The sequence below is a fragment of the Tribolium madens genome, unplaced genomic scaffold (genome assembly GCF_015345945.1).
Source record: "Tribolium madens isolate multiple individuals breed KSU strain unplaced genomic scaffold, Tmad_KSU_1.1 Scaffold_71;HRSCAF=194;Tcas5.2_LG6, whole genome shotgun sequence".
Lineage (NCBI taxonomy): Eukaryota > Metazoa > Arthropoda > Insecta > Coleoptera > Tenebrionidae > Tribolium > Tribolium madens.
Genome location: NW_025401041.1, coordinates 5345341 through 5371190, shown reverse-complemented (window position 1 = coordinate 5371190; position 25850 = coordinate 5345341). Strand labels below are relative to the sequence as shown.

General features: G+C 34.6%; 9 protein-coding genes and 2 non-coding genes across 14 annotated transcripts in view; 5 read left to right on the top strand and 6 right to left on the bottom strand.

Moving 5' to 3' along the window:
• Positions 1-606: 606 nt before the first annotated feature.
• On the bottom strand, positions 607-4758 carry LOC123009278. Of its 2 annotated transcripts, none has more exons than XM_044405474.1 (4): positions 4618-4758; positions 2868-2943; positions 2597-2821; positions 607-1827 (listed from the first exon to the last, which is right to left on the bottom strand). In XM_044405474.1, the coding sequence occupies exons 2-4, from the start codon at positions 2928-2930 to the stop codon at positions 970-972; spliced, it is 1146 nt and encodes a 381-aa protein (XP_044261409.1). In that variant the 5' UTR covers positions 2931-2943; positions 4618-4758; the 3' UTR covers positions 607-969. The 2 variants fall into 2 exon arrangements, with proteins under 2 accessions (XP_044261409.1, XP_044261410.1); XM_044405475.1 differs by lacking the exon at positions 4618-4758 and adding an exon at positions 4394-4502.
• On the top strand, positions 1892-4736 carry LOC123009282. 2 transcript variants are annotated; one of them, XM_044405480.1, is made up of 4 exons: positions 1892-1979; positions 2030-2135; positions 2262-2320; positions 4472-4736. In XM_044405480.1, the coding sequence occupies exons 2-4, from the start codon at positions 2106-2108 to the stop codon at positions 4710-4712; spliced, it is 330 nt and encodes a 109-aa protein (XP_044261415.1). In that variant the 5' UTR covers positions 1892-1979; positions 2030-2105; the 3' UTR covers positions 4713-4736. The 2 variants fall into 2 exon arrangements, 1 of the variants encoding a protein (XP_044261415.1); XR_006413008.1 differs by lacking the exons at positions 1892-1979; positions 4472-4736 and adding an exon at positions 2378-2866 and having other exon boundaries at positions 2180-2320.
• Positions 4759-4816: 58 nt separating the features above from the next.
• Positions 4817-7083, bottom strand: LOC123009276 (merlin). The gene is made up of 6 exons (XM_044405472.1): positions 6821-7083; positions 6642-6771; positions 6383-6594; positions 5900-6337; positions 5617-5853; positions 4817-5566 (listed from the first exon to the last, which is right to left on the bottom strand). The coding sequence occupies exons 1-6, from the start codon at positions 6917-6919 to the stop codon at positions 4853-4855; spliced, it is 1830 nt and encodes a 609-aa protein (XP_044261407.1). The 5' UTR covers positions 6920-7083; the 3' UTR covers positions 4817-4852.
• Positions 7084-7531: 448 nt separating this feature from the next.
• LOC123009277 (beta-ureidopropionase) lies at positions 7532-9420 on the top strand. The gene is made up of 7 exons (XM_044405473.1): positions 7532-7775; positions 7822-8078; positions 8125-8219; positions 8268-8474; positions 8777-9094; positions 9143-9229; positions 9284-9420. Exons 1-7 carry the CDS (start codon positions 7672-7674, stop codon positions 9365-9367), a joined length of 1152 nt encoding a protein of 383 aa, XP_044261408.1. The 5' UTR covers positions 7532-7671; the 3' UTR covers positions 9368-9420.
• LOC123009279 (zinc finger HIT domain-containing protein 2) lies at positions 9246-10984 on the bottom strand. The gene is made up of 5 exons (XM_044405476.1): positions 10843-10984; positions 10455-10790; positions 9972-10116; positions 9711-9920; positions 9246-9662 (listed from the first exon to the last, which is right to left on the bottom strand). Exons 1-5 carry the CDS (start codon positions 10890-10892, stop codon positions 9369-9371), a joined length of 1035 nt encoding a protein of 344 aa, XP_044261411.1. The 5' UTR covers positions 10893-10984; the 3' UTR covers positions 9246-9368.
• LOC123009281 (mitochondrial fission process protein 1) lies at positions 10928-11869 on the bottom strand. Its single transcript, XM_044405479.1, has 3 exons — positions 11598-11869; positions 11422-11549; positions 10928-11369 (listed from the first exon to the last, which is right to left on the bottom strand). The coding sequence occupies exons 1-3, from the start codon at positions 11653-11655 to the stop codon at positions 11088-11090; spliced, it is 468 nt and encodes a 155-aa protein (XP_044261414.1). The 5' UTR covers positions 11656-11869; the 3' UTR covers positions 10928-11087.
• Positions 11870-11904: 35 nt separating this feature from the next.
• On the top strand, positions 11905-11976 carry Trnap-cgg. Its single transcript has one exon. It is a non-coding gene; the product is annotated as a tRNA-Pro (tRNA).
• Positions 11977-12072: 96 nt separating this feature from the next.
• Positions 12073-14654, bottom strand: LOC123009280 (probable 18S rRNA (guanine-N(7))-methyltransferase). The gene is made up of 6 exons (XM_044405478.1): positions 14522-14654; positions 14432-14469; positions 14202-14380; positions 13961-14154; positions 13697-13907; positions 12073-12297 (listed from the first exon to the last, which is right to left on the bottom strand). The coding sequence occupies exons 1-6, from the start codon at positions 14555-14557 to the stop codon at positions 12131-12133; spliced, it is 825 nt and encodes a 274-aa protein (XP_044261413.1). The 5' UTR covers positions 14558-14654; the 3' UTR covers positions 12073-12130.
• Positions 12419-12502, top strand: Trnal-uaa. The gene has a single exon. It is a non-coding gene; the product is annotated as a tRNA-Leu (tRNA).
• Positions 14655-14952: 298 nt separating the features above from the next.
• LOC123008450 (cell division control protein 45 homolog) lies at positions 14953-19635 on the top strand. The gene is made up of 9 exons (XM_044404243.1): positions 14953-15088; positions 15135-15494; positions 15543-15725; positions 15773-16128; positions 18604-18808; positions 18861-19052; positions 19098-19297; positions 19349-19425; positions 19473-19635. The coding sequence occupies exons 1-9, from the start codon at positions 15038-15040 to the stop codon at positions 19538-19540; spliced, it is 1692 nt and encodes a 563-aa protein (XP_044260178.1). The 5' UTR covers positions 14953-15037; the 3' UTR covers positions 19541-19635.
• The window catches only part of LOC123008451 (nucleoredoxin-like), a 24418-nt gene continuing 18119 nt past the window's right edge, over positions 19552-25850 (bottom strand). The window contains exons 3-5 of one of the 2 annotated variants that reach the window (XM_044404244.1): positions 24109-24304; positions 23969-24059; positions 19552-20038 (exon numbers count right to left, since the gene is read on the bottom strand). In XM_044404244.1, coding sequence (XP_044260179.1) covers positions 19668-20038; positions 23969-24059; positions 24109-24304 — 658 coding nt within the window. In that variant the 3' untranslated portion in view covers positions 19552-19667. The remainder of the gene's footprint in view (positions 20039-23968; positions 24060-24108; positions 24305-25850) is intronic. The other variant, XM_044404245.1, reaches the window with a different exon arrangement.

Below are 25850 nucleotides of genomic sequence, written 5' to 3'. Positions count from 1 at the left end.
GTGTTAAACAGGTACCTCAAATTCACACAATTATTCAAAAAAATGCTAATCTCACGTCAAACAGTTTCTGCAATTTATCACTTTATCTTTAGATAAATACCTTTCAAATTGATTAAGAAAGTGATAAGAGAACGCGCACTATTTTTTAATGCAGTTATCAGTGTTTCCCAACGGCCATGAACATTGGAAATCACTAATTTACTATTAATAATAGACTAGACCGTCAATTGTAGTTTTCCTCATTTTTTGTGCAATAAGTAACTGTGAAAGATATTTAAAATAATGAAAAACAATCCAAATTTCTCCCAAACAATTTAAAAAAACGAAAAGACTTAATTTTTTAAATGTATCTGACTTTATTTGACTCAATAGAATATTGCATATCGTATGGGAAGTGTCTTATTTCTGTCACCTTTACCGACATACAAACTTTCTACAGAGGTTTGTATACAATTTTATTCTCAACCGCACTTTTGAAAAAAATGTTCAAAAAGTTTTCGTGGTCTTGACAACCAGGGTTGCCAGACCTAGATTTAGGGAATTTTGTTACGTTCTAGGGAATTAAATGTCAAATAAATTCTTAACTCTGGATGAAAAGCCTAGTAGTGGAAATGGAATATATTATATTTCGTTAAAACAGATTAGTACATAAAAATATATAAAACTATGATAACAAAGTAAAGAAAGTAAAAATATTTTGACTAAAAAAAGCACACAGCCCTTGCAATTTCGATAACTTAGACAAAAGAGCTAAAATACCACAGTTTTGAATCGAATAATTTTGTTAGTCCGGATTAGTAAACGCTAATTGTACTGTACACTGATTTTTTTCAAAAATCCTTTTTGTACTACTTAAAGCTGTATGTTTGAAGAGACAGTAAAGTTACGTATTTAAGATTTTCTAATACTAGAGCGACGGCAAAGCTGAATTTCACACGACTAGAATCTCGAAATGTCCAATTTGGGGAATTAATTTGTGAGAATATCGTTGCCCTTCCTGTGATTCTCGTAGGTGATAACAACGCCGTCGTGGTTGGGTTTCAACACATCCGAATCGATGTTTAGCTTCTCCTCGACTTTGAGGTTGGGGGAGAGGACCATGCTGCCGTGGGGGCCCTTGACGAGATGCCCCACGTCCAGCCCCACATGGACCTCGTCCCCGAGATGGTGGTGTCTATGACTCTCCTCCAAGCCGAAAGTTTTAGGGAGATTATATTTCTTCAAATCCTGCTCGATTTTGACATTATTTTTCTGATTTTGGCCAAAACCAAAGTCCCTATGTTTGTCTAAAATGTTCTGGGTTTTCTGAAAACTAGTCAAAACGTCCTTAAGTCGACTCAAATCCAACTCCAAGTCCTCAGAATTATGCACATTGACAAAATTCACAAACTCCATCAAGTTTTTATCACTCAATTCCTCCTCAGACCCTTCAATCAACTTCAACAAGTCCCTTAACTGCTCCTTATCGTAGCTTATATTACTGTCCTCTCCTTCGTTTTGAATACTTTTCAACAAATTTATCAGTTTCGTGTTAAGTTGGTAGCGCTGTTCGTTAGTTGTGTTGGCAATATTGAAATTGGGATTTACCGGACGTTTTTTTCTATTTGAAACAAGGTCGAGCAATTCGGGAGGTTCCTCGGGTTTGGGTTCCTGACTCTTGTTAGTGAAGAGGTCTTGAGGCAATTCAAGAGTGGTCTGATCGGTGATTTCGCAATCCTCACGGTGGTATTTCTCACACGACATGCATGAACACTTGAGGATAATTTGGACGCGTTTTTGGAACGTCTTGGGGCCCTCGGTGTTTCTACCATCAGCATGCAAAGTGACCTAGAAAAAATTAAAAAATGATCGGCGTCCTTCAAATAGCCCTTGTTTTGTCAGGTTGGTATTTAATAAATTAGCAAATTTATTGCGAAAATTGCACAAAATTATAGTTTAACAAACTGTTCCAAAGGCAATTAAGATAATTATCCATTTAAGTACATTAAAAGCAAGCAATTTTTCAAAATTTCACACAAGGGAGTTTCAGGTTTCATGCAAAATGTGTGGTAGCCCTGTTGTTAGCCACCTGCGACTGAATGTGTTTTAATCAAATTTGTTGAAAAATGGCAAAATTCAGTCTAATTAACATTCGGGTAAGTCACCCCCAAGCTAATTAATACTTTATTGTTCATTTTAGTGCGTAAGAAAGCAATTTTTCACTAATTATCACAATTTTGCATAATGGTGGTAACCCTGTCTATTGTCACCAAAAATTTCAGATTTTTGCAGAAATCGTGCGAAATTATGACAAATTCAAGTTCGGAAAACTGCCCCAAAGGTAATTAATTCGTTTAAAAACCAAAAACTTGATTTTATGAACGTATGTCTTGTATAGATTGCTACGTTTGATCAAATGACAGGCGACAAGTAAAAAAAAATGCAAATACGGTCCTAAAAGTGTTGTCACTGCTGAATTCCAATCAATTGTCGAAAAAATTTGCTATAATCCCTATTTAAAGTGTTCAAAAATCGTTCAATTCACTAGGTGACAGATGTGCAACTAGTTACGACAAACGTCCAGTTGTGTAAAATATGCAACCAACAATACACCTACGTGATAGCATTTGGTTTCAACAGGTTGGCAGCTGTCGCAATAGGGCCCTAGTAGTTCCCCGGGTTCGGCTGGTTGTGTGCTAGGAATGCTATAGCTATAGCATGCCCCCACGCACACATTATTGTGAATTGTGACGGATTCGTATCCTGGGGATGCCACCACCTGTTGGATGGGGGTGGTTTGGCACCAGGAGTATTTCTCAGGGTACAAAATAATATTGTGGACCTGTAATAAAATTCTTATTTCTTTATAATAAATTTGATGTTTATACCTTGTGTTGTGGTTCGGCAAAAGCTGCCAAAGCCGAACAAATCACGATGATTTTAATCAACATGGTAAAAAAACACCTGTAAAATGTCCGATTAGTGATTCAGTTGAGTTTTTTTTCATAATGAGTGGTTGACGTTATTTATTATGTTGCTTGAGGGATTTACCGTTATGTCTGCGCTGTTGCAGACGGCTTAAATGAGTTCAAGTGAACAGATGGATCGGTTTTACGCTCGGGATTTGTAATTAAGTGTAATTTTATAAATATCAAATTTCGGCTTAATTGCAGGTCAATAGACCGAAACTGACATTTAGGCGGTTTTTATCGGAAAATTACAGCACGCGAGTTGTTATCACAAATTAAAGAAAAATTTTAATGGCTTTCGAACATTTCGAAGTGATTTGAAAACGTCAATTCGCCGTAATTATTACTAATTATCGAGCGATTTACAAGTTACGTCACTATGCTAATAAATACAGGGTGACTATAAATGATTGTGATTTTTGTGTCAAATTGAAAATTTTAGTTTGGCAACCTTGACTTTCAAATTCAAACGTCAATTGGCAATTGTCATTTAATTGCGACGGGCGACTGCTGATTTAGCCATCATCACATTAATATAACAAATTAAAAGGATAACCAATAATTCAGTGTTGCCAGTAGATTAATTAAAAGTCACTATTTTAAATATTAAAGTGAAAGATGTCCAGATTTTTTTTTTACGTTTTTCTATTATACATACAGGGTGACATTTAAAAACCAAATGGTCTGTGATTGTGAGGTGACGCATTTTTCAATTTTCGAATCATAGGTGAAATTTTATTTCAAATCCATTTTTAAAAAATTATATCTCAATGATTAAATTAATAGGTAAATTTCGGGATCAAAGTGACCGGTGAATTTAATATTATGTTGCCAATACATCACAAAATGTGATGTTTCAATTTGATAGTCAATGTTGCCAACTTAATTTCAGTCATAGGCTATTTGATCAGAAATTTAATTGTAACATGGTATTCTTTATTACTTTAATATCACCAATAATGCAGGACTGCCAACTTGATATTAAAGTCACGGGTCACTTTGATCCGAAATTAGACCCCACTACATAATACGCTTTTTTACGATTATTTTTTTTTATTTCTTTGAGTAAAAAAATTCGAAATTTATATTTTTTTGACGTTATAAAACAAATGATTGCGCATTTTTGTGGTAATTTTTATCTATTTTATTTATTCATTTTAAAGGTTTTTTTTGTGAATTGTCCGAATCCGGTCGAAACTTGCCTCGACTGGTACTAAAAAATAGTCAAACGAATCGAAAACCTATCAATAAACATTCTTTGTGGTCATTCAAGGCCACCCAACAATATCCATATAATTAGCAATTAATAACGTAAAACGCAAGGGAAAAAAATTCAAGTCAACAGAAACCGCGCTGTTGCCGCTTTGCTTTCACCATTCAACAAACCAAGGCCCACTTTTTCCTGCAGCCCAATAAATAAACCACATCGAGACACAAAAACACACCTGTGGGCGGTATATCTAAGAAATTACGTCACCAAACTCTAGGTAGGTCATTCACCAGCTTTTCATTCATGATTCCAGTACTCTCACTCGACTAATAAAAAAATATGAGCATCGCGATCACGTGACGCTTGATTTTTACACCAACCGGCTCACCTTCGACTCTTTGTGCGCATTTTTCCCGAACCGAAACGGCACTAACCGAAACTGGACCAAAAACTACTTACGCATCCAAGGGGGCTGTGGTGTGCTCTTCACAAACACTGCGATTCTCCTGCGCCGCAAACCGTTCTCTCTACAACATTTAAATCAAGATAGCTAGTGAAAGGTCACGAAACAACTGAGAATCTACTTGTTCTTGTAAGGTAACTTGATCTCATAACACCTGTTCGAGGCCGCGGGAAATTCAAATCAATGCGAAACGAGTAGAAAATAATAAAATTTATTTTATTTTAAATAAAATTACAGTTCTTCGAAGAAGGCCACGCGGGATTTCGTCGAGCCAGATTTGCTCTTTTTCAACGTCGAGTATTTGTTTTCGCCGAGTTTCACCTGCTCGCTGTGCAATTGGTCGAATTCGGTCTGTTTTTCGGCCACTTTCAACACCGCGATTTCGGTGCGAAGCTCGCGCAATTGGTGTTGCAAATGCTTCTGTTTCTCCAAACACAAACCTCTTTCCTTCTCTATCTCAAGCGATAATTGATCCGTGTCGGCGTTGGTCAAGTCGTAGCCGTTGAGTGTGAGGTTCAGCTCAGGGGAAGTCCCCAAATCGCCGTCCAGAAGCGACAAATCCGCCCCCAACGAGGCCGAATACAGCGTCGAAACGGACGAAATCGGACTCGTAGCCGAGGACGAATAAGACCCCCGACTTAAAAAATCCAACAACTTCTCTTTGGCTTGTTTCTCAGCGGCTCTCGCCCTCAACAATTCCTCTTTGAGTCGATTCGCTTCGGCTGCTCTTCGCTCCGAATCCTCCACTAATCGAGCCGTTAATAATTCAGCTTCGCGAGTTTTTCGCTCCAAAGTGACTTTTTCTTCCTCTTTTCGCATCGCACTGAGACGCAAACGGGTGATTTCCTGTTCGGCTTCGGCCGCTTTCTGACTCAGAAGAATTGCTTCTTCTTCAGCGACGCGACTTTTCTCCGCTAGCAAATCAGCGCTTTCCTCGGAACGTTTCTACAAATTAAAAATAAGGGGCGTGGTTAACTACACCAATCAACACGCACCAATGCTTCATTAGCCAATCGGATTTCTTCCTGGTATTGGAGCAGGCGTTGTTCCATATTGGCTCTCTCACGCTCCGCCTCTTCGCGCAATTGTTTTTCACGGGCGAGACGATTTCGCTCGATTTGACGTCGTTGTTTCTCTTCCTTGGCGGCGGCTTTCATTTGCTGAAGTTCCATTGAGTCGGGTTTTCGACGTCTCATGAATAAATCATGGTTACCCATGCACAAATCAAGGATCTAGAAGTGGGATTTAGACACGCCTACTGACACCACGCCCACTTACCAATTTATTCATTCGGACTTTTTGACTAAAGAAGACGAAATTTGGGGAATTTTTATCAACTGGTTTAATGATGAATTTCTTGTCGTCGAAACTGATATGTCGGATTTCGGCCCACGTGAATGTTGTTTTTGGTTGTAGTTTATTCTCCTTTTCGTAGATGTTTAGTCCAAGTGGGGTCACACCTAGCCACAACTCAGTCTCTTTTTTATTCATTATCGGAAAATAATTAACACCGTACATGTCCAAATCTTGTGCGATTTTTAGATACTCCATTTCGGCCTCGTCTCGCGACATGCCCCTATGGTCCGAATACCACACTCTAATCCTCTCCTCCCACATATCTAGAGTCATTTGATACTGGTCAATGACCCTCTGGGGTAACAAATCCTCGTTTGCTAACATTCCCGGTTTGTACGTATCTAGATCAAAGTCTCCAAACTGGGGGCTGTTAGACAGGGGGAAACACAACCTCAAAGTATTTACCTTGGCTTGGACCGCGTAACTGGCCAGCAAGACGGAGGCCTCAGGGGGGCAATACACGTCCATAGAGAGAATCGCCTGCTTGACTTGAAGAAAAAAATAGTGTTTTGTCACTTCTTGCACAAGCTCTTCGGCCACTTCCTCGGGGTAAAACTTGGCGAAAAACATGAAGGAGACAGTACTGTGGGGGTCTTTCTGAATGCTCTGGTCTTGCACTGAAACACACTCGTCATTTTGGGGCCCCTGTAATCACAAGGCCAACCTTTCTTGTCCAATTTCAACCAATTGATAAACCCCTTGGAATCCTCATATTGCAAACCGAAATACCACGTCTCACGCAATCCGATCGTGCGACACACCAATTCGAATAAATCCCTGCCGGTGGCTCGCCACTACAATGCGAAAATTGCACAAATTTTGATAAAATTCGACAAACATTACTTGTAAATTGAACTCCAATTCGGCGTCCAAAGTGCACACTTTCACGGGGAAACTCTTCTCGGACTTCTTTTTACGAAACGGAGACATTTTCTCTAACATAATCTCGCTTTACTTACAACTAACACATTTTTTAACCGTAAAATAACAACAACAAATAAGGCACAAACATCTCGGTTATGGCATTGACAGATGTCAAATGGTGACAATACCAACACAAGAAAGCGGAATTTACTAGAACTTTGGAACGATGGGGCCGCAAGAAGGGACACAAATGGACGGTTTTCACCCGTATTTAATTATCTGCAACACAAAATGGATCCATTGGTGGTTCTATGCTTCTCCCGCGTCTTTTTTAATTTTATTTTCTAAAAATCTAGAAGCTCGGCCGGTAAAATAGGGATTGTTAAAAACTACGTTTTATTTTTTCAATAAACGGATGTGGGGGCCCCAAATGGGAAATTTTGACCTGTATTTATTATTTACAACGTTAAACTCATTCCCTAGTAATGCTATAGTGTCCAACAATTAAAAATTATTAAAAACAATTTAAGAGGACTCGGCCGATAAAACAGGTGACTGCCATATTTCTATTCAAATTTGAATAAAATTTAAATTATTTATAACATTTGTAAACAAATAAAAAACGAGAACTTTTTTTATTAAATATTCTCCCAGAAAATAGATAAACCAAACAATAGAAATATCTCTTAAGTAATTAAGCAAATAAAATATTTACACAAATATAAATGAATTATTCAAGTCAGCATTATCAACTCTGATAGGGTCATGTCCTTGTGACGTCACGTGATAAATAAACATTAATTCTATTTTAAAAATCTTGGCATAGCATCATGTCTTCTCAGCAACACTTCACTAGCATTGAAAAAATCCTATCAAAACTCCCTCCTGATGATTACCAAAACGTCCGAAACGTGTTATTCGGCAAAGCTACAAGGTAAGCCCACTATGATTCCAATGACAGCACTTAAAACAAATCGCAGCCGCCTTGATTTACCCGATGCTGAAACAAAAGCAAGCGACTATGACCTTGAACTGGTCACTTGTCGTTTCAAGGCCTCTCCTGAACAACTAAGACCGCCAAAAATCGTCCGTGTGGGGATTTTCCAGCACAAACTACCCCTTCCCCCCAACACCCCCATCAAGGAGATGCGAGATGGGCTTTTCAAGCTGGCCGAAAAAGCGATCGAGACGGCGGCGCAAGGGGGCGTGAATGTGTTTTGTTTCCAGGAGGCTTGGAGTAAGTCAGAGGAGATTTTACACCCCGACTGTCTTTTTTTTTCAAGATATGCCATTTGCGTTTTGTACACGGGAAAAAAAACCGTGGTGTGAGTATGCGGAGTTGGCCGAGTTCGGGCCTACTACGATTTTTTTGAAACAAGTAAAAAAAAATCGTACTTTGGTGTCCACAATAAAATAATTATTTTAGTTGGCCAAACGTCATAATATGGTCGTGATTTCACCTATTTTGGAACGGGACGAAGTCCATGGGGACACAATATGGAACACGGCTGTGGTCATTGATAATTATGGCGATTTTTTGGGGAAACACCGTAAAAATCACATACCCAGAGTTGGGGATTTTAACGAATCGACTTACTATTTTGAGGGAAACACCGGACATCCCGTTTTTCAGGTAAAATTCACGTATACAGGATGCGCAGTTTTTTGAGAAAAATACGATTGTGCCCTTATTTAAAAAAATAACGCAAAATTGTTTTCGCCACTGTATAGAGCTTTATTCTGGTCACATTTTCACATTTCTTTGATATCTACAGGGTGTCACATAACTACGGGACAAGTCAAAGTTGCTTTTTTTTTAATGGAACATCCTGTATTTAATTTGATAGATGAATTCTTTGCAATAAAAGCAGACAATTGATATAGGATACTTACCCTTTATCTCTGGTATTTACCATGGAAAAATGCATTTTTTAGACCGAATTTGGCAAAATCGCTATAAATATCTGCTACGGACGCCACCACCCCCTCAATTGGCTCATGTTCGGTCTAAACGGGGCCGAAATCGTCTTCAACCCCTCCGCAACAGTGGGTGATTTAAGTGAGCCCTTGTGGGGCATAGAGGCCCGAAATGCGGCCATTGCCAACAGCTACTTCACATGTGCCATTAACCGTGTTGGCACTGAAGTCTTCGAGAATGAATTCACTTCCGGTGATGGCAAGCCCGCTCATAGAGATTTCGGTCATTTCTACGGCTCCAGTTACATAGCAGCCCCCGATGGTTCAAGATCACAAGTAAGTTTCACAAAAAAAAAAAAAACTTTAGTTAAAACCCAATTCTAGGGATTATCTCGGGACAAAACCGGGCTGTTGATAGCCGAACTGGACTTGAATCTCTGTCGGCAAGTTAGGGATCATTGGGGCTTCCAGGTTATAACACTAACACTGTTGGTTTCCAATTTTTTTTTAACAAAAATATTACAGATGACCCAAAGACTGGATATGTACGCCGAACTCTTGGCAAAAGCCGTCCAGAGTGATTTTAAACCGCAAATTGTTAAAAAATAACTCACAATAAATCTTTAGCGAATGACAATAAATAATCGATTTTTCGGAGACAAGTCTTGATTTTATTTTTCGACTCTAACTTTACCTCTGGGAAGCAATCATTGGGAAAACTCTTACTAAACGACGATTTCTTTTCCGTTTTTTTCACACCAGCCGAGTTGAGTAATTGATGTAAGTCCGAAAGGGCACACAGGACGTAAAAATTTCGCTCAGTTTCATTCGGACCTTCGAGGATTTTACTCAAATCGTCTCGTAATAATTTAAAGTTTTCACCATCGGCCACAATCCAATCACTCTGAAAAATACAGTAAAAATCAAGTATGTCACTCGGGAGATTTCTCACATTAATACACTCAAATTCAACTGATTTCACGGCACTTTCAAAGTCGTCGAAATTCTGATTGGTTTTCAAACTTAGAGAAATTGTAACAATACAACTGATCACTTCTTTGGCGAAATCGTGATATTCGCCGTTGAAGTAACGAGTGGCAAAAGCGTAAGCAGCGAGAATGTTGATTAAGTTGTATTTGACACAATCGGCTGGGTCTTTTTTCTAAAAATTCTATATTAAAATAATAAAATAAAAACAAAACAAAAATTTCACCGAAATTTCCCGAAAATTACGAATTTTGATTAGTTGGGGACATTTAGATTTGTACTGTTGGCATGACTCGACTTCTTCCACATTTGGGGATTTGTGGGACCACCAAGGCTCCCACGATGGGATTAATTTCGTCACGTCTTCGGATCTGGAACAAAATCAAAAATTTTCTTTTCGGCCGATAAAACAGCCACCTGCCACTATTACATAGTTTTCTTCCAAAAAAACTGGTGCGAATTTTTATTTCATCGAAAATTCTAATCTAAGAAGTTATACCAACTTTCCCCTGTTGTTTGTCTCTCATTAATTCCGTGCTTTTTATTTTATTTAATTACCAAAAAAATTCTGAAGAAACGCAGTCGATAATACACTGACAATTTTTTTAGTAAATTTAAACAAAATTTCTAAAGCATTACAAAAAACCCTAGCGTGAAACGAAATATTGTCGAAAACTTGAAAATAAAGTTTCTAAGAAGTGGTACCAACTTTAAAAACGCGACAAACTCCTGTTTTTCATCTTTGGTCAATTTCTCCCAGACTTGGTCGGCGTCGTCCAAATCAACCCCAGCTAGTCTCACGGCAATATCAGCAAACTCATCATCGTCGGAATCCAAATCATCTTCTTCCAAATGACTCCGTTTCAAAATCTCCAACATTTTTTTCTTGCCTTCTTCATTGTCCTCCTGAGCCAATTCCTCGACTATACAATCCTTGTAGAACTCCTCCGAACATTGTAAATGCTTCTCCGATTGATAACACACCAATGTACAGTATTTTGACTTGCATTTGGGACACGTATACTTGGCCAAAGCATTGGAACAACTGAAATGTCAACAATGACCTAACCTCACTTTCGACAACTTGCTATAATTACAATTCGCATGTGTTTGTCTCGTCCAGTTCAATTATTTTAGCTTTGGACATTTCTATTTCCTCGAAAATACCAATTTTGCAACACTTTTAATTTATTTAAGCAACAATAACAACACTTGATTTGTGGTTTTTCACTAGTCACTAGACAGGGCTACCACACGTTGCAACAAACAACACTAGTTTTTTTCAAATTGATAATTAACAATTGAGCTAATTTTTATACCTACTCATGCTTTTTTTTTAGTTCTAGGGGGCTATTTTTCTCAGACTAGAGTCAAGCATTAAATGGACTAAATTATCTATGGGTTTAATAATAAACGGAATCACAGCTAGACCAACTCCTGTAACAATCATTTTTCTGCTATTTGTGGGTAATTTGGCCGTTTTGGTCAACACAAAATCACTTAAAGCACACACCCGGTTAATTGTGTATCCTGGAATGACGACTGAAGCCAACATTTGCCAAATTAGCGTATCAGTGGCTGCGAAAACAGTCTTTTTGACACAACCCGCCTTTCCTGAATTGTTCTGTAACAAAAATTGCGATAAAAGGGCCCCCTTAACTATCCCACTGTCATACAACGTATGTTTTACCCGTTTTGTCAATTGTGTCAGCAACAACGTACAATGTGGCCACTCCGTATGAAATGTTGACCCATTTCGTCCCAATAAAACCCCTCAAAGACTCACCCACTTCGTTAGCGTAGCCTGAGAGCCCCAAATTATGTCATTTTGAATGAATTGAATTAAACTTACCCAATAATCGAATGGGAGTGTCTTTGTAGATGTCTCGAGGGTGGTCTTGCGAGCTCATTGTTGTTTTTGAAGTTTTTCACGATTGTATTTTGACGCAATTTGAGGTTATGTAAGGAGGAAACTACGGTTGAAAATAAAAAATTACTAGACTTGGGTCGGTCCCGGGCTGAATTATTCACGCCCTGTTTCGGCTAGTTGTGACAATTAATGTGATTATTTGATAATTTAGATGAAATTTAAAAAAAATTGAGGAAAACGAAGCTTTGGATGCATCTGAATTTACTCTTTTTAAGAGGTGAATTTCAACGGCCTGTTGGTCTAGGGGTATGATTCTCGCTTCGGGTGCGAGAGGTCCCGGGTTCAAATCCCGGACAGGCCCGTTCACTTTTTTCTTTTTTTTTTGTATTTGTAATGATTTTGACAAACTCGACAACTTATTTTTAATTATTCAAGTGAATTTGGTAATAAACATCAATTCTGTGTGATAATATCTTTAATTTTTAAGATTATTTATGGTACATTTTTATTAAAAATCAAAATCTGCCGCTTCTTTTCCGCCCTGTATATTTCGAATCGGCCCTAACGTCCTTCATTTGTCTCCGTCGACGTTCTTTTTTTTCTAAAATCCAATCCCGGCTCTTCTTTAACGGTTTTCCACGCGCTTTTTTCGCATGCTCTCGTTTAGATATGTATGAAACACCTGGGAAAAGCAATTAAAATGTTTTGATACAATTTCTAAATTAAGAATTGATAAAAACACAAAACGCAATATTGTGCAACCTTAGTAGTTTAATTACAAGCTGTGCAGATGTATTACACAAGTCAGGTTGGCCGAGCGGTCTAAGGCGCCAGATTTAAGCTCTGGTTCTCGAAAGAGAGCGTGGGTTCGAACCCCACACCTGACAAACCAAATTTTTCTTTTTTTTCAATTCGTTTTGCAAAAAACAATTAACAAAATTATTTTCCACCAACATAATTTGCTAAAATCACTAATTACAAATCATTAACGACTCACTTTAATTTTTGTAATACGGAAAAATTATGGCTGAATTAATGCCAAATGTTCAAAACTGAGAAATGTAGGTTCGGGCCCCGATGGCGGCGAGTTTTTTTTTTCACAAAAACATTGCAGAATATTTGAAAACATTTTTGCATTTTTCAAATTTTATATTGTTAACGATTTTTTAAATATGTATATTAAATTTTTTTTCGTTTTTTCTTTTTAATCAAATTTGATTCTTGAGTTTTGAGAAGAATATTGTACTTAAATCCTGCACTACGTAAAACTAATTAAAAAAAACAAAAACTAAAGTGTGTACTTTGTAAATCTACTTTTTATAATTTTAATCTTTTTTTTTAATTTTTTTAATTTTAATTAGTAGGAGGCAATGTATTTGCCCCCTCAAGTCACAAATTACGTGATTCAAATCCCCATCTAAAAATTTCCAAAACAATAAGAAACAATAACAAAATTCAAAAACATAACCGCTGTGGACGAGGTTCGAATCCCGCTGAAAACCTATTTTTTTTTCTTTTTTTTTTTTAACTCATTATTTAATCACGGTTTCGATTCAATTTTATTTGTCCCCTGAAGTCACAAATTATATGATTAAATTTCCCCACCCAAAAATTTCCAAAAAAATAATAAAAAATAACAAAACTCAAAAACATGACCGCTGTAGACGAGGTTCGAATCCCGCTGAAAACCTGTTTTATTTTATTTTTTTAATTAACTCATTCGTTAACCACGGTTTTGATTCAACTCCCCCACCCAAAAATTTCCAAAAAAATAATANAAAACATAACCGCTGTGGATGAGGTTCGAATCCCGCTGAGAACATGTTTTTTTTTCTTCTTTTTTAATTAACTCATTCGTTAATCACGGTTCCGATTCAATTTAATTTGCCCCCTGAAGTCGCAAATTACATGATTCAATTCCCCCACCCAAAAATTTCCAAAAAAATAATAAACAATGACAAAACTCAAAAACATGACCGTTGTGAACGAGGTTCGAATCCCGCTAAAAACCTGTTTTCTTTTCATTTTCTTCGATTAAATTTTAGACAAAATTGTAATTTTCAAAAAATTTTTAAGCCAACCTTGTGATTCCTCCTCTGTCCCCAATCCCTTGGGCAACGGCACGTTTCCTCCCGTCATCAATACCAAAAAGAACTTTTTCGCTTTAGTTGAATTAGGAAAATCGACGACAACCCCCCCATAAAACCCCGCTTTCATCGCTTGGGCTGTAACCAATTCCATTTGTTCGCTATTTTCCGGATAAAACTGGAAAACAGCACGCGCAGACCGGCTCTAAAAACCCCAAAAATAGTAAAAAAACTCTTAAAACTGTGCTTTAAACAAACCAGACACGCATAAAGACTACTGAAAAATTTATAAATTCTTTGAACCGGATTATGCGATTTTTTATCAGCATTGCACAACCACTGCAACGCCGAGATGCTAATCGCCCCGTCGAACGTCCCGGCCCTAAAGGGGCACCCTTGCCCCATGTCTGACAACAACACATCACCCTCGACCTCCCTTTCAAGGGCCACATCTACAAAAACAACATTAAAAATAACTCATTTCCGGGTGAAAAATCACCTAACATGGCCTTGGATATGTCCATCCCGACCCAAAAATGCCCCCCATCTTCAAGCACACTCCCACTAAGCCCCGACCCACACCCCACATCAAGCAAATAACAGGGCTTGTCTTCAGGCAACAAGAGAAGCTCCACAGCACGTTCGCTCATCGACATCTGAATATCAATAATGCGGGAGCTAAAACAAATTAGTAAAAGAATGGGGGCCCAAAACCGGTCCTCTACCTACTTTTGAGTGTATTTCCGGGCCTCATCTTCGTTGTAAAACTAAAAGTGAGGTTAGGTTAAACAAGGGGCACATTTTATACTAATTACTCACGATTTCGGGGGGCGCCAAATGCTCAGGACGCGACATTGTGTTTATTTACTACTAACATGTGCTATCTTACGATTAATTAATCGCTTCAAATTGAGGTTATTGGAAATTGGAAACTTTTCTAGGGACTTTTTTTAAGTCAGGTTTTTTTTATATAGTGGCGTAATTAATTTATTTTGCAAGTTTTTAAATTTTTTAGTGTTTGTTTGGCAAACAAAATATTAAATATTGTCGAAACCAAGCAAAAAACATTAAACTTAATTGTAAAAACAATTATCTAGGGACTTCTCAATTTTGAATTTTTTATTATAGTAGCATAATTTAATTATTTTGGTGGTTTCTGGTTTTTGTATTGTTTTTTGCGCACGGTCCCACTTTTAAAATTATTGAAATCAGGCAATAATTCTTAGTTTTATTTTTATGTTGGTGTCACTGCGTCTCCCACCCCCAGCAACGGTTTGTTTTGGCGCTTTTTGAGGTTATGATGCGCCGTTCCCAATTTTAAAAATTGTGTTTAAAATGTACGTTGAAGACTTGAAACATGACTTTTACGAATTTCTCACAGGCAAAGTAAGTGTACTTTTTGTTTGTCTCATTGATTTACTTGCCGTTTCAGCGAATTTTGCTAATGGTCCACTACGACATCGACAGCATTTGTGCTTGTAAAATCCTCCAAAACTTGTTAAAATACAAGGAAATTCTCTACACACTAACCGTGATCCGTGGCGTTGAGGACTTGAAGCGTTCTTACCGGGAAAACAGCACCGACGTGAAATATTTCGTCTTGATAAATTGTGGGGGCACTGTGAACCTTGTGGACTTGTTTGAGCCGGAAGAGGACGCGATTTTCTTCATTATAGACTCACACAGACCCACACACTTGGATAATATATTCAGTGACGGGCAAGTGCGGTTGTTGTGGACCCCAGAGGAGGATTCCGAAGTGCCTGATTTTCATTCAGTGTACCGTGACGAGGTCTATAGCCCCCATGTGCCACCCCAGATTTAAACCTTGTCGTTACAGAGTGATGAAGAAAGCGGTGAAGAGCCCGAAAGTGAAGAAGGTGATGAAAATGAGGGGCGAGCAGCGAAAAAACGGAGATTAAACGAAGAAGCGATTTTGAAACGACGCGAGCGCCGCCTTTGGGAGGCCAAACGCTTTGATATCATCGCAGAATACTCCCAATACACTTACTATAACAAAGCTGTAGTTTTTCCCCAATTTTGTGACACAAAATAACGATTTTGTTCTAGAGTGCTATTGCAATGTTCAAACTTGCCTGGTTTTTGAATAAGGATGATAAAGATTTGCTTTGGTTGGCAATCGTGGCTATAACGGAGCAGTTTCTTTTAGGGAAAATTGAGAATACGCAGTATGTTCTAGCTGTGGGGGAATTACAAGCGCATTCGAATCGGCTCAAAAACCGATCTAGTGACAGTGACGGTTTAACCTCACTTAAAATCACTTATGAGAAAGATTTGAAATTAGTTTTGTATAGACATTGGACTGTTGAGGAGAGTCTCAAGTATTCCATGTATACGGCGTGCAAAATGAAGCTGTGGTCGCATCGAGGGGGCAAGAAATTGTACGAGTTGCTAGCGGATATGGGGTGAGTGGGCGGGGCGTAATACTCTAGCTTCTAGTGCAATAAATAGCATTAATTTTGAAACACTCTGTTTCTAGTTAAAAAAAAATGCAAATTATAATTGAGGATTTTTTTTTACTTTGATTAGTTTTGTGACATAAGAAAATCATAACTAAAAATTGTTTTAATCCGGTTTTTGGTAAAAACTACTTTTTCCTTAAAGAAACAAGTCCAAGAAGGTGGCAAAAAGGTGGGCTCATTTCCAATTTTTATGTTTACCAAATCAATCTTAATAGAATATTTTTTTAAAAGGAATTTAAATACAATCTAAATAAATTGTCACTAATTTAGTTTTTTTGTGAAAGTTTAACTTTTTTTTTTTTCTAAAAACGTCCAAGAAGGTAGTAAGAAGGTGGGCTTTCTACTTTTATATTTTTTTGTTTTGCCAAAAATTACAGTCAACGAAATTATTACCTATTTTCTACTTGTCTAATGTTCTAATCTATTTTATTTGACAATTTTATAACTGCAAAATATTTAACGAAAAGTAAAAGTTTCAAATTATGGACAGCAATACAAAAATTCAGAGTAATAAATAGTAAATACGTAAATAATTTGGTAATACTTCAATTTTGAATTAAGATTTTTCGTAAAAATTCTAAAAAAATCCAAGGAGGTGGCAAGAAGGTATGTTCATTCTCATTTCAGATTCATTCTAGGTTGTTTTGATGTCAAATTACAATTGATTGTTTACTTCTATAATAATTAGTTTTGTGACATAAGAAAATTATGACTAAATTAATCAGAAAAGTTTTTTCAATTGTAAAAATTACCGAAAATTTAAGAAGGTGGCAAAAAGGTGGGCTCATTCTTAACTTTTAAATAAAGTATCAATACAAATAATAAGGGATTATAAAAACTTTTTTTTACAATTTTAAATAGAAATTTAAATAGTGTGAATAAATCGGGATTAATTTCATTTTGAATTAAATGTTATAATTTGATTTTTGTAAAAATTTTACTTTTGTCTTAAAATAAATCCAAGAAGGTAGCAAAAAGGTGGGCTCATTTCCAATCTATAAGTTCACTAAATCGATCTTAATAAAATATATTTTTTTGCAATTTTAAATAGGAATTTAAATACAGTGTAAATAAATTATTATTTTCTACTTGTCTAATCTATGTTATTTGATAATTTTTTATAACTAAAAATTAAAACAAAAATTCAGAATAATAAATAGTAAATACGTAGAAAATTTAGTAATAATTTAATTTTGAATTAAAAGTTCTTCGATTTTTTGTAAAAATTTCAAAAAAAATCCAAGGAGGTGGCAAAAAGGTAGGTTTATTCTCATTCCCGGTTGCTCTTGTCAATTTTTTTGTGAATTACAATTGATGATTTTTTTTATTTCTATAATAATTAGTTTTGTGATATAAGAAAATTATGACTAAATTAATCGGAAATGTTTTTCAATTGTAAAAATTTTATTTTTTTAACAAAATATCTCAGAAAGGTGGGCCTATTCTTAACTATCGATCCAGAAATGATATTTTTTTTACAATTTTAATTAGAAATTTAAATACAGTGTAAATAAATCGGAATTAATTTAATTTTGAATTAAATGTTATAATTTGATTTTTGTAAATTTTTTTTTTAAATAACACAAGGAGGTGGCAAAAAGGTGAGCTCCTGCTTTATATTTTTTTATCTTGCAAGTTACAATTAACGAAATTATTATTTTCTACTTCTAATGGTCTAAACTATTCTGTTTGACATTTTTTTACAAAAACTGCACAATATTTAATAAAAAGTAAAAGTTTTAAATAATGAACAGGAATAGGTACTTTCAAAATTCGTAAAATAATAAATTTGTTAATAATTTGGTATAAAAATTCTAAAAAAAATTCAAGGTGTCAGAAAGGTGGTCTCATTCTCAACTTCTAAATTTATTCTATCTCAAACTTTTTTTTTCTTTTTTTTTTTTAAATAATTTTGTGTTGCTTATTCTCAATGTTTTGTTAATCATTGTCTCAAATCAATCTTAATAAAAAATCAAAAAATCTTTCTTTTGCAGTTTCATATAGAAATTTAACTAGTGGAAATAAATTAGAATTAATTGAATTTTGAATTAAATGTTTTAATTTGATTTTAGTAAAAAAATAACTTTTTTCTTTAAAAATTAATTCAAGCAGGTGACAAAAAGGTGGGCTTATTCCCAACTTTTATATTAAACTGTGTATATTACAATTTGTGATATTTTTAGTTTTACAATATGTTAAAAGTTTTTGAACTTTTTACTAATTTTTCTTTTGTTTTGTGACAAGATTTATGACTAAATTAATCTGAAATGTTTTTTCCGTTGTAAGATTTTAATTTTTTCTTAAAAAAAGTTTACGAATAAGCGATTATTTTATTTAAATCACAGTTTTTTACAATTTTATAGTATTAAAAACACTCCAAGTGGGTGGGAGAAAGGTGGGCTCATTCTCAACTTGCAGGTTGCCCTTGTCGCAAAGTCAACAGGCATTCGAGTCGATGGACCTCCAACTACGTAAAGAATTCCAGGAAAGTATTGAAAAATTATCGGAAAAATACAATCTAGAAGACTTAGTGTTTACGTCATTTATTTTACAATATGGCTACCGGAACAAATACTGTGCGTCGGATATTGTGTACGCCATGCTTGCAATTTTAGAGTCATCGGTATTTCATTCACAATTTCGTTAATTCACTCAGAAATAACTGTTTTTTTCAGTCGAGGGAAAAACCAGAAGAGTGTTTTAATTCAGCCCTCGATTGTCTCACTCGAAATAAAAAAGAAGTGGTGCAAAAAGCAATAGAACGTGCAAAAATAATCACAAAGACAATTTATAAGACTGTACAAGCGGCTATTGATATGAAACAAATAATCACAGCAGGGAATTTTGTCTATTATATTATACAAGAAGTAGGGATTTTTTTGTGATTGTTACTTAGTAATATTTTTTTGCAGGGTTGTCTAGACTGGTTTATGTTTTCAAATCAATGTGTTTTATTACTGTTGGCTCAATTTATATTAAGGGCTTATGTGTCAATGTCACGGAACCGGAAAGCCCCCGATTTACCTTTAATTATTTCAGCACCAAAAAATCTAGATTTAGGGACTTGTATTATCTTGGGGATTCCCCCATTAAGGCAAAATTCCCCCAAAAAGTAACTAGACGTTCATTTAGTGATTTTTTTATTTGACTTGGTGATTTTTAGTAATTTGGGCCGGGCCTTTGAGGAAGCAGCTGAAAATATAAATTATGAAGTCTTGTCGGATTATTTTGATACTTCCTGTGAGTTTTTTATTGTTTTTTACTGGAATGTTGATGAATTTTTGCAGATTTCGAGATTAATATCAAGGACAGGACGAGGTTTTTTGACGCTTTGACAGCACTGTTTGACAAATAATAAGAATAATGTAGATAATTTTTTTAATTTATTTCAATTCTTTGTATATAATTGTGTTTTACACGTAATTAAATGCTACAAAACAAGCAACTGTACACTTTTGATTAACTGGAGCAGGGCTGCCACCCTAATTGTGTTCTTCCCCCACCCGTTCGTTCAGTTCGGTGAATTTGACGTCGCCCTTCTGGAAGCGCTCGACGAAGTCGCTGACGGCGTCGACGGTGATCTCGACGCCGTATTCCATGACGGCGAAGCGTCGGTTGGGGATGTCGATGGCGACGAGGAGGGGCGCGACGTCGTCGAGGCCGATCAAGTCGCGGAGGATGTCGCTGGTTTCGGAGTCGAGGCCGATGAGGAATTGGAGGTAGTGGTCGACCTCGCAGTTGGAGAAGAAGTCCTCGGGGGCAGAGTTGAAGTTGATGTTGTGGGTCTTGTAGTACGAGTCGGCGGCGGGGGACAGGACTGATTCGGCGAATTGGAGCTCGGTTTCCTCGCCGTCTGGGGGCGAATTTTATTTATTTTATTTTTTGCGAAGCGAAGCAATAAATTGATTCAAAAAATTGTTGGGGTTTTATTTAAAAGCACTCGTCATAGAAATAAACGAATTGGACAAAATTAGTTTTTTCTTAGGCGAAATTGTCCAAAGATTCTGAATATGTAATCAATTTTTCTGTATCGTAAATAGCTTTCGAGAAATGGGCCAAAATGTGTAATGTGTTAAGTAATGATTTTTCAAGGTTACAGAAAGCAATAAATTGGACCAAAATTGTATTTTTCTTATGCGAAATGATCCAAGGACTCAGAATATGTAACCAGTTTTTAGTTATCTTTAATTGTTTTGGAGATATTGGTCAAAATTTGTGAAAAAAATTTCAAATCGTTTCTGGTTCGAGTAATAATTTTTAGGTCACAGAAGTTAAATAATTTAACCAAAATCAAATTTTTCATAGGCGAAATTATTCAAGGATTTTAAATGTGTAATCAGATTTTCCTTATCATTAACAGTTTTTGAGAAATCGGCTAATATCTGTAAATGTTTCAAAATATTAAAGTAATGATTTTTCAAGGTCTCAGAAAACAATAAATTTTACCAAAATTATATTTTCCTTTGGCGAAATTGTCCAAGAATTTAGAATATGTAACCAGTTTTTGGCTATCTTTAATTGTTTTTGAGATATGGATCAAAATTTGTGAAAAAAAAATTTCAAATCGTTTCTAGTCAAGAATTCGAGTAAAAAATTTTCACGGTCACAGAAGTTAAATAATTTAACCGAAATCAGATTTTTTCTATACGAAATTATTCAAAGATTCTAAATATGTAATCAGTTTTTCCTTATCATTAAGAGTTTTCGAGAAATCGGCTAACATCTGCAAATGTTTCTAAATATTAAAATAATAATTTTTCAAGGTCACAGAAGACAATAAATTTTACCAAAATTATATTTTTCTTAGGCGAAATTGTCCAAGGATCCAGAATATGTAACCAGTTTTTAATTAATTGTTTTTGAGATATTGGTCAAAATTTGTGAAAAAAAAAATTTCAAATCGTTTCTGGTCAAGAATTCGAGTAAAAAATTTTCACGGTCACAGAAGTTAAATAATTTAACCGAAATCAGATTTTTTCTATACGAAATTATTCAAGGATTCTAAATATGTAATCAGTTTTTCCTTATCATTAACAGTTTTCGAGAAAACGGCTAACATCTGCAAATGTTTCTTAATATTAAAATAATAATTTTTCAAGGTCACAGAAAACAATAAATTTTACCAAAATTATATTTTTCTTAGACGAAATTGTCCAAGGATCCAGAATATGTAACCAGTTTTTGGTTATCTTTAACAGTTTTTGAGATATTGGTCAAAATTTGTGAATGTTTTCTAAAAATTATCAATTCGTTTTTGGTCAAGTATTGGAGTAATAATTTTTCAGAACCACAAAAATCAACAAATTTAACTAAAATCAAATTGTGTGCTATCAGTTTTTTCTTATCATTAATAGTTTTCGAAATATTGACCAAAATTTGAGGACTTTTTGTAAAAATCGTCAAGTACTAGGATTACGGTTTTAACTTCTCAAGGTCGCAGAAAACAATTGAAATTAGATATTTCTTAAGTAAAATTGTCCAAGTATTCTGAATATGAAATTAGTTTTTACTTAACTTTAATAATTTTTAAGGTATCGACCAAAATTTGTTTTTGTAAAATTTGTCAAATCGTTTCTAATCAAGTGCCAAAATTATAATATTTCTCAACGTCGCACAAATCAATAAATTAGGCTGATATTAAACATTTCTTATGCAAAATTGTCTAAGGATTCTAAATATCTAATCAGTTTTTCCTTGATGTTAATAATTTATGAAATATCAGCCAAAATGTGTGAATGTTTTTCTAAAAATGAACAATTCGTCTCTGATCAAGTGTTGAAATAATAATTTCCAGGGTTAATCAACAAATTTAACTAAAAGTAGATTTTTCTTATGTGAAATTGTGGAAGGATTAAGAATATGTAACCAGTTTTTAGTTATCTTTAATAGTTTTTGAGATATTGGTCAAAATGTGTAAATGTTTTCTAAAAATTTCAAATCGTTTTTGGTCAAGAATTCGAGTAATAATTTTTCACGGTCACAGAGTCAAATAATTTAACCGAAATCAGATTTTTCCTATGCGAAATTATTCAAGAATTCTAAATATGCAATCAGTTTTTCCTTATCATTAACAGTTTTGAAAAAATCGGCTAACATCTGTGAATGTTTTTAAACGTTTTAAAATATTAAAGTAATCATTTTTCAAGGACACAGAAAACGATAAATTTTACCAAAATTATATTTTTATTATGCAAAATTGTCCAAGGATGTAGAATATGTAACCAGTTTTTAGTTATCCTTAATAGTTTTTGAGATATTGGTCAAAATTTGTGAATGTTTTTTAAAGATTATCAATTCGTTTTTGGTCAACTATTGGGGTAATAATTTTTCAGGACCATAAAAATCAACAAATTTGACTGAAATTAGACTTTGGTTATACAAAATAGTCCGTAGATTCCAAATATGCGATGAGTCTTTCCTTATCGTTCATAGTTTTCGAAATATTGACCAAAATTTGGGGACTTTTTGTAAAAATCGTCCGGTCAAGTGTTAGGATTACGTATTTAACTTTTCAAGGTTACAGAAAACAATAAATTTGACTGAAATTACATATTTCTTATGTAAAATTGTCCAAGTATTTTGAATATGAAGTCAGTTTTTACTTGTTTTTACTTGACTTCAATAGTTTTTGAGATATCGACCAAAAATTGTTGATATTTTTGTAAAATTCGTCAAATCGTCTCAGGTCAAGTCGCAAAAATCAATAAATTAAACCAAAATTAGACATTTCTTATGCGAAATTAGTCAAGGATTCCGAATATCTAATCAGTTTTTTTTTAATGTTAATATAGTTTGTGAGATATCAGCCAAAATTTGTTAGTGTTTTTGATTCGTCTCTGGTCAAAAGTAATAATTTTTCAAAAATCAACAAATTTGACTGAAAACAAATTTTTGTCATGGAAAATTGTCCAAGGATTCTGAATACAAAGTCAGTTTATACTTAGTCTTAATAGTTTTTGAAACATTGATTAAAATTTGTTGATGTTTTTGTAAAATTAGTACCAAAATTATAATCTCTCAATGTTACTGAAATTATCAAATTAGGCCGAAATGTAACATTTGTTATGCAAAATTGTCCAAGGAGTCTAAATATCTAATCAGTTTTTCTTTATCGTTAACAGTTTTTGTGATATTAGCCAAAGTTGGCGAACATTTTTTTTTTTAATTATCAATTCGTCTTTTTTCAGGGCCAAAGAAATCAACAAATTTAACCGAAATTAGCTTTTCTTATACAAAATGCAAGAATTCTGAATCTTTAATTAGTTTTCTCTTGTCATTACTCGCTTTCGAGATATCAGCTACATTTAACAAAAATATTGCTTATTTGTGTATACCTAATCAAAAAATTGATTTTTTTGGTGTAGACGTAATAAAAATTCAATCAAGCGTAAATAAACAGAAATAAATTTGCAACAGTCGTGCCAAATCAATAACAATAAAATCAAATGACATGACATCACAAAATTTGAAATTTTCCCATAATCTAAAAATAATTTTAACCTACACTTCGCATCGATCATAACTAAAATAACTCATCTCAAAGGGGAAGTCCTGACCTGTCTTAACCCAACTTTATCATCCATAAATTAAATCACGCGATAACAATCCCAACACACAATAATAATTAAATTTAACAAAAACTTTTCTCAAATTTGATGTGAAAAAACCAGTGATGGTGCAACAGTGACTAGTTTAAATATGTGCATTGGACAAACATGCAATTAATTAATTAAAAGTAAGTACACTTAAGTTAAGTAAATTAGGTTAAGTTGATTCAACTCACCCACAAACAAGACGATGGCCGGATAATCGTGTAATTTATTAGCAAATCGCTCGGTTAAAATATTAACAGCGCGCGGTTTCCATGGAAAATTCTACAAAATTCAATTAAAACCAATTAGGAAATTAATTAGGGCCAATTACCTGCGCCATTGGATCCTCGGCGAGTTCGGTCCTGGCATCCATCGTGATAATATGGCCATTCCGGTCCAACAGCAGCAACGTGGGGATCCCCCTTATTCCGTACAATTGGGCCAGTTCGGCCCTGACCCCCGCTTGTTGCCATGGTACCACCAACCAAGGCATGGCCTCCACAGAGGCCCCGAATGACTCGGCGCTTCTGAAATTCGAAATATTTTAGTCCGGCCCTGGCCGGGGGTGAGTCATGTGATAGCGACGGGTGAATGCACCCCCAGGTCTTCGACACGCACACTAGATCGCAGTTTTTTGATAAAAATTTATCGGGGTTTTAAAAAATTCAATTTGGGGCTAATTAAACGGGGTTTGGACGGGATTAGGGCGAATTCGGGGGTGTTATTGTTATTGCAGGATTTGAGGGGTGAAACGGCAGGGATTTCCAAGTTTTAATTGCATGGGGTGGCTTTTAAAGAAGTTTGCGTTTGAATTTACCGCCATTTTTGACGGTCAATGGCAACGCGATTAATTGTTCAAATTAGTAAAAATGACTTTAGTTAAGAGTTCAAAGTTTGGGATGGTGTTAGACAAGTTTAGAGTTTCCTAATTTTATGTTTTTGTGTCCAAACTTTGTTGTTTGTGCAAGAATTACACAAATTGCTCGACTTGTTTAGGAATTTATACTCTGGTGAAACTTTCCGTTTTTGGATAGAATTCAGAGGGTTTTTTGATGCATTTGGATGAGTTTTAAACTTTCCAATTTTTTAGGAGATTCAAGAATTAATGTTCGAAATTCGTGTTCAGATATTTCATAATTTATCAAAACTTTGAGAAGGGTAATTTATCTATTTCGCAGAAAACACATAGATGCTTTCGGGTGTTATAAATTGTCGAATTTTTCAAATAAATAGCTTTAATACGGTTTAGAATTCTTATTTCTCTGCTAGAAATTAGATTTTTCAAGGTCGCAAAAAATAAAAAATTGGCTCGAAACTGTGAAAAGTGAAATTGTGTAATTAGTTTATATTTATTTTCAGTAATTTTTGAGATATCGGTCAATATTTGACATTTTTTTCTTAAAATGTTTCTGGCCAAGTGAGAAATTTAATTTTTTTAAGTCACCAAAATTAGCAATTTGTATTGAAATTAAGTGTTTCTTATGTAAAACTGTCCAAAAGTTCTGAATTTATTACCACTTTTTGCTCATTTTCAATAACTTTTTAGATATCGGACAAAATTTATTATTGATCTTGAAAATCTCGTCAAATAACAAATTATAGATTTTCAAAGCTAAAAAGTTTATCAATTAGATTGAAATTAGGTGTCTTTTATGTAAAATTGTTCAAAAATTTTAAATTTGTTATTGGTTTCCGCTAATCTTTAATAAATTTTTAGATATCGATCAAAATTTGTTATTGATTTTGTTAAAATCGTTAAGAACTTGAAATATAATTTTTCAAGGCCACAAAAATGAACAAAATAAACCGAAATTAAGTGTTTCTTGTGTGAAATTGTCCAAAAATTTTGAATTTTTTATTAGTTTTGGTTCATTTTTAATAGATTTTTAGGTATCGATCAAAATTTGTTACTAATTTTGAAAAAATCATAAAATACTTGAATTATAATTTTTCAAAACTACAAAAATTAACAAGTTGCACTGAAATTGAGTGTTCCTTATGTAAAATTACCCAAAGATTTAGAATTTGTTATTAGTTTAGTTTCATCTTTAATACATTTTTAGGTATCGACTA

What these genes read in the sequence shown, in the direction of transcription:
- LOC123009282 (XM_044405480.1), top strand. Translation starts at nt 2,106, where the DNA reads ATGGCAAAATTCAGTCTAATTAACATTCGG. An exon ending in TCAGTCTAATTAACATTCGG is followed by an intron (nt 2,136 to 2,261) that starts GTAAGTCACCCC and finishes CAAAAATTTCAG; the next exon opens with ATTTTTGCAGAAATCGTGCG. An exon ending in TTCGGAAAACTGCCCCAAAG is followed by an intron (nt 2,321 to 4,471) that starts GTAATTAATTCG and finishes TCATGATTCCAG; the next exon opens with TACTCTCACTCGACTAATAA.
- LOC123009278 (XM_044405474.1), bottom strand. Translation starts at nt 2,930, where the DNA reads ATGTTGATTAAAATCATCGTGATTTGTTCGGCTTTGGCAGCTTTTGCC. An exon ending in TTGCCGAACCACAACACAAG is followed by an intron (nt 2,822 to 2,867) that starts GTATAAACATCA and finishes ATTTTATTACAG; the next exon opens with GTCCACAATATTATTTTGTA. An exon ending in TTGAAACCAAATGCTATCAC is followed by an intron (nt 1,828 to 2,596) that starts GTAGGTGTATTG and finishes AATTTTTTCTAG; the next exon opens with GTCACTTTGCATGCTGATGG.
- LOC123009276 (XM_044405472.1), bottom strand. Translation starts at nt 6,919, where the DNA reads ATGTTAGAGAAAATGTCTCCGTTTCGTAAAAAGAAGTCCGAGAAGAGT. An exon ending in AATTGGAGTTCAATTTACAA is followed by an intron (nt 6,772 to 6,820) that starts GTAATGTTTGTC and finishes TTCGCATTGTAG; the next exon opens with TGGCGAGCCACCGGCAGGGA. An exon ending in GTTGAAATTGGACAAGAAAG is followed by an intron (nt 6,595 to 6,641) that starts GTTGGCCTTGTG and finishes AGTGTGTTTCAG; the next exon opens with TGCAAGACCAGAGCATTCAG.
- LOC123009277 (XM_044405473.1), top strand. Translation starts at nt 7,672, where the DNA reads ATGTCTTCTCAGCAACACTTCACTAGCATTGAAAAAATCCTATCAAAA. An exon ending in TTATTCGGCAAAGCTACAAG is followed by an intron (nt 7,776 to 7,821) that starts GTAAGCCCACTA and finishes AACAAATCGCAG; the next exon opens with CCGCCTTGATTTACCCGATG. An exon ending in CCGATGGTTCAAGATCACAA is followed by an intron (nt 9,095 to 9,142) that starts GTAAGTTTCACA and finishes ACCCAATTCTAG; the next exon opens with GGATTATCTCGGGACAAAAC.
- LOC123009279 (XM_044405476.1), bottom strand. Translation starts at nt 10,892, where the DNA reads ATGTCCAAAGCTAAAATAATTGAACTGGACGAGACAAACACATGCGAA. An exon ending in GAGACAAACACATGCGAATT is followed by an intron (nt 10,791 to 10,842) that starts GTAATTATAGCA and finishes TTGACATTTCAG; the next exon opens with TTGTTCCAATGCTTTGGCCA. An exon ending in TTGAATTTGAGTGTATTAAT is followed by an intron (nt 9,663 to 9,710) that starts GTGAGAAATCTC and finishes TGTATTTTTCAG; the next exon opens with AGTGATTGGATTGTGGCCGA.
- LOC123009281 (XM_044405479.1), bottom strand. Translation starts at nt 11,655, where the DNA reads ATGAGCTCGCAAGACCACCCTCGAGACATCTACAAAGACACTCCCATT. An exon ending in CACTCCCATTCGATTATTGG is followed by an intron (nt 11,550 to 11,597) that starts GTAAGTTTAATT and finishes TGGGGCTCTCAG; the next exon opens with GCTACGCTAACGAAGTGGGT. An exon ending in AAACGGGTAAAACATACGTT is followed by an intron (nt 11,370 to 11,421) that starts GTATGACAGTGG and finishes TTTTTGTTACAG; the next exon opens with AACAATTCAGGAAAGGCGGG.
- LOC123009280 (XM_044405478.1), bottom strand. Translation starts at nt 14,557, where the DNA reads ATGTCGCGTCCTGAGCATTTGGCGCCCCCCGAAATC. An exon ending in GTAGTCTTTATGCGTGTCTG is followed by an intron (nt 13,908 to 13,960) that starts GTTTGTTTAAAG and finishes TGGGGTTTTTAG; the next exon opens with AGCCGGTCTGCGCGTGCTGT. An exon ending in GACAGAGGAGGAATCACAAG is followed by an intron (nt 12,298 to 13,696) that starts GTTGGCTTAAAA and finishes TGCTTTTCCCAG; the next exon opens with GTGTTTCATACATATCTAAA.
- LOC123008450 (XM_044404243.1), top strand. Translation starts at nt 15,038, where the DNA reads ATGTACGTTGAAGACTTGAAACATGACTTTTACGAATTTCTCACAGGC. An exon ending in ATTCAGTGTACCGTGACGAG is followed by an intron (nt 15,495 to 15,542) that starts GTCTATAGCCCC and finishes TTGTCGTTACAG; the next exon opens with AGTGATGAAGAAAGCGGTGA. An exon ending in GAGTTGCTAGCGGATATGGG is followed by an intron (nt 16,129 to 18,603) that starts GTGAGTGGGCGG and finishes CTCAACTTGCAG; the next exon opens with GTTGCCCTTGTCGCAAAGTC.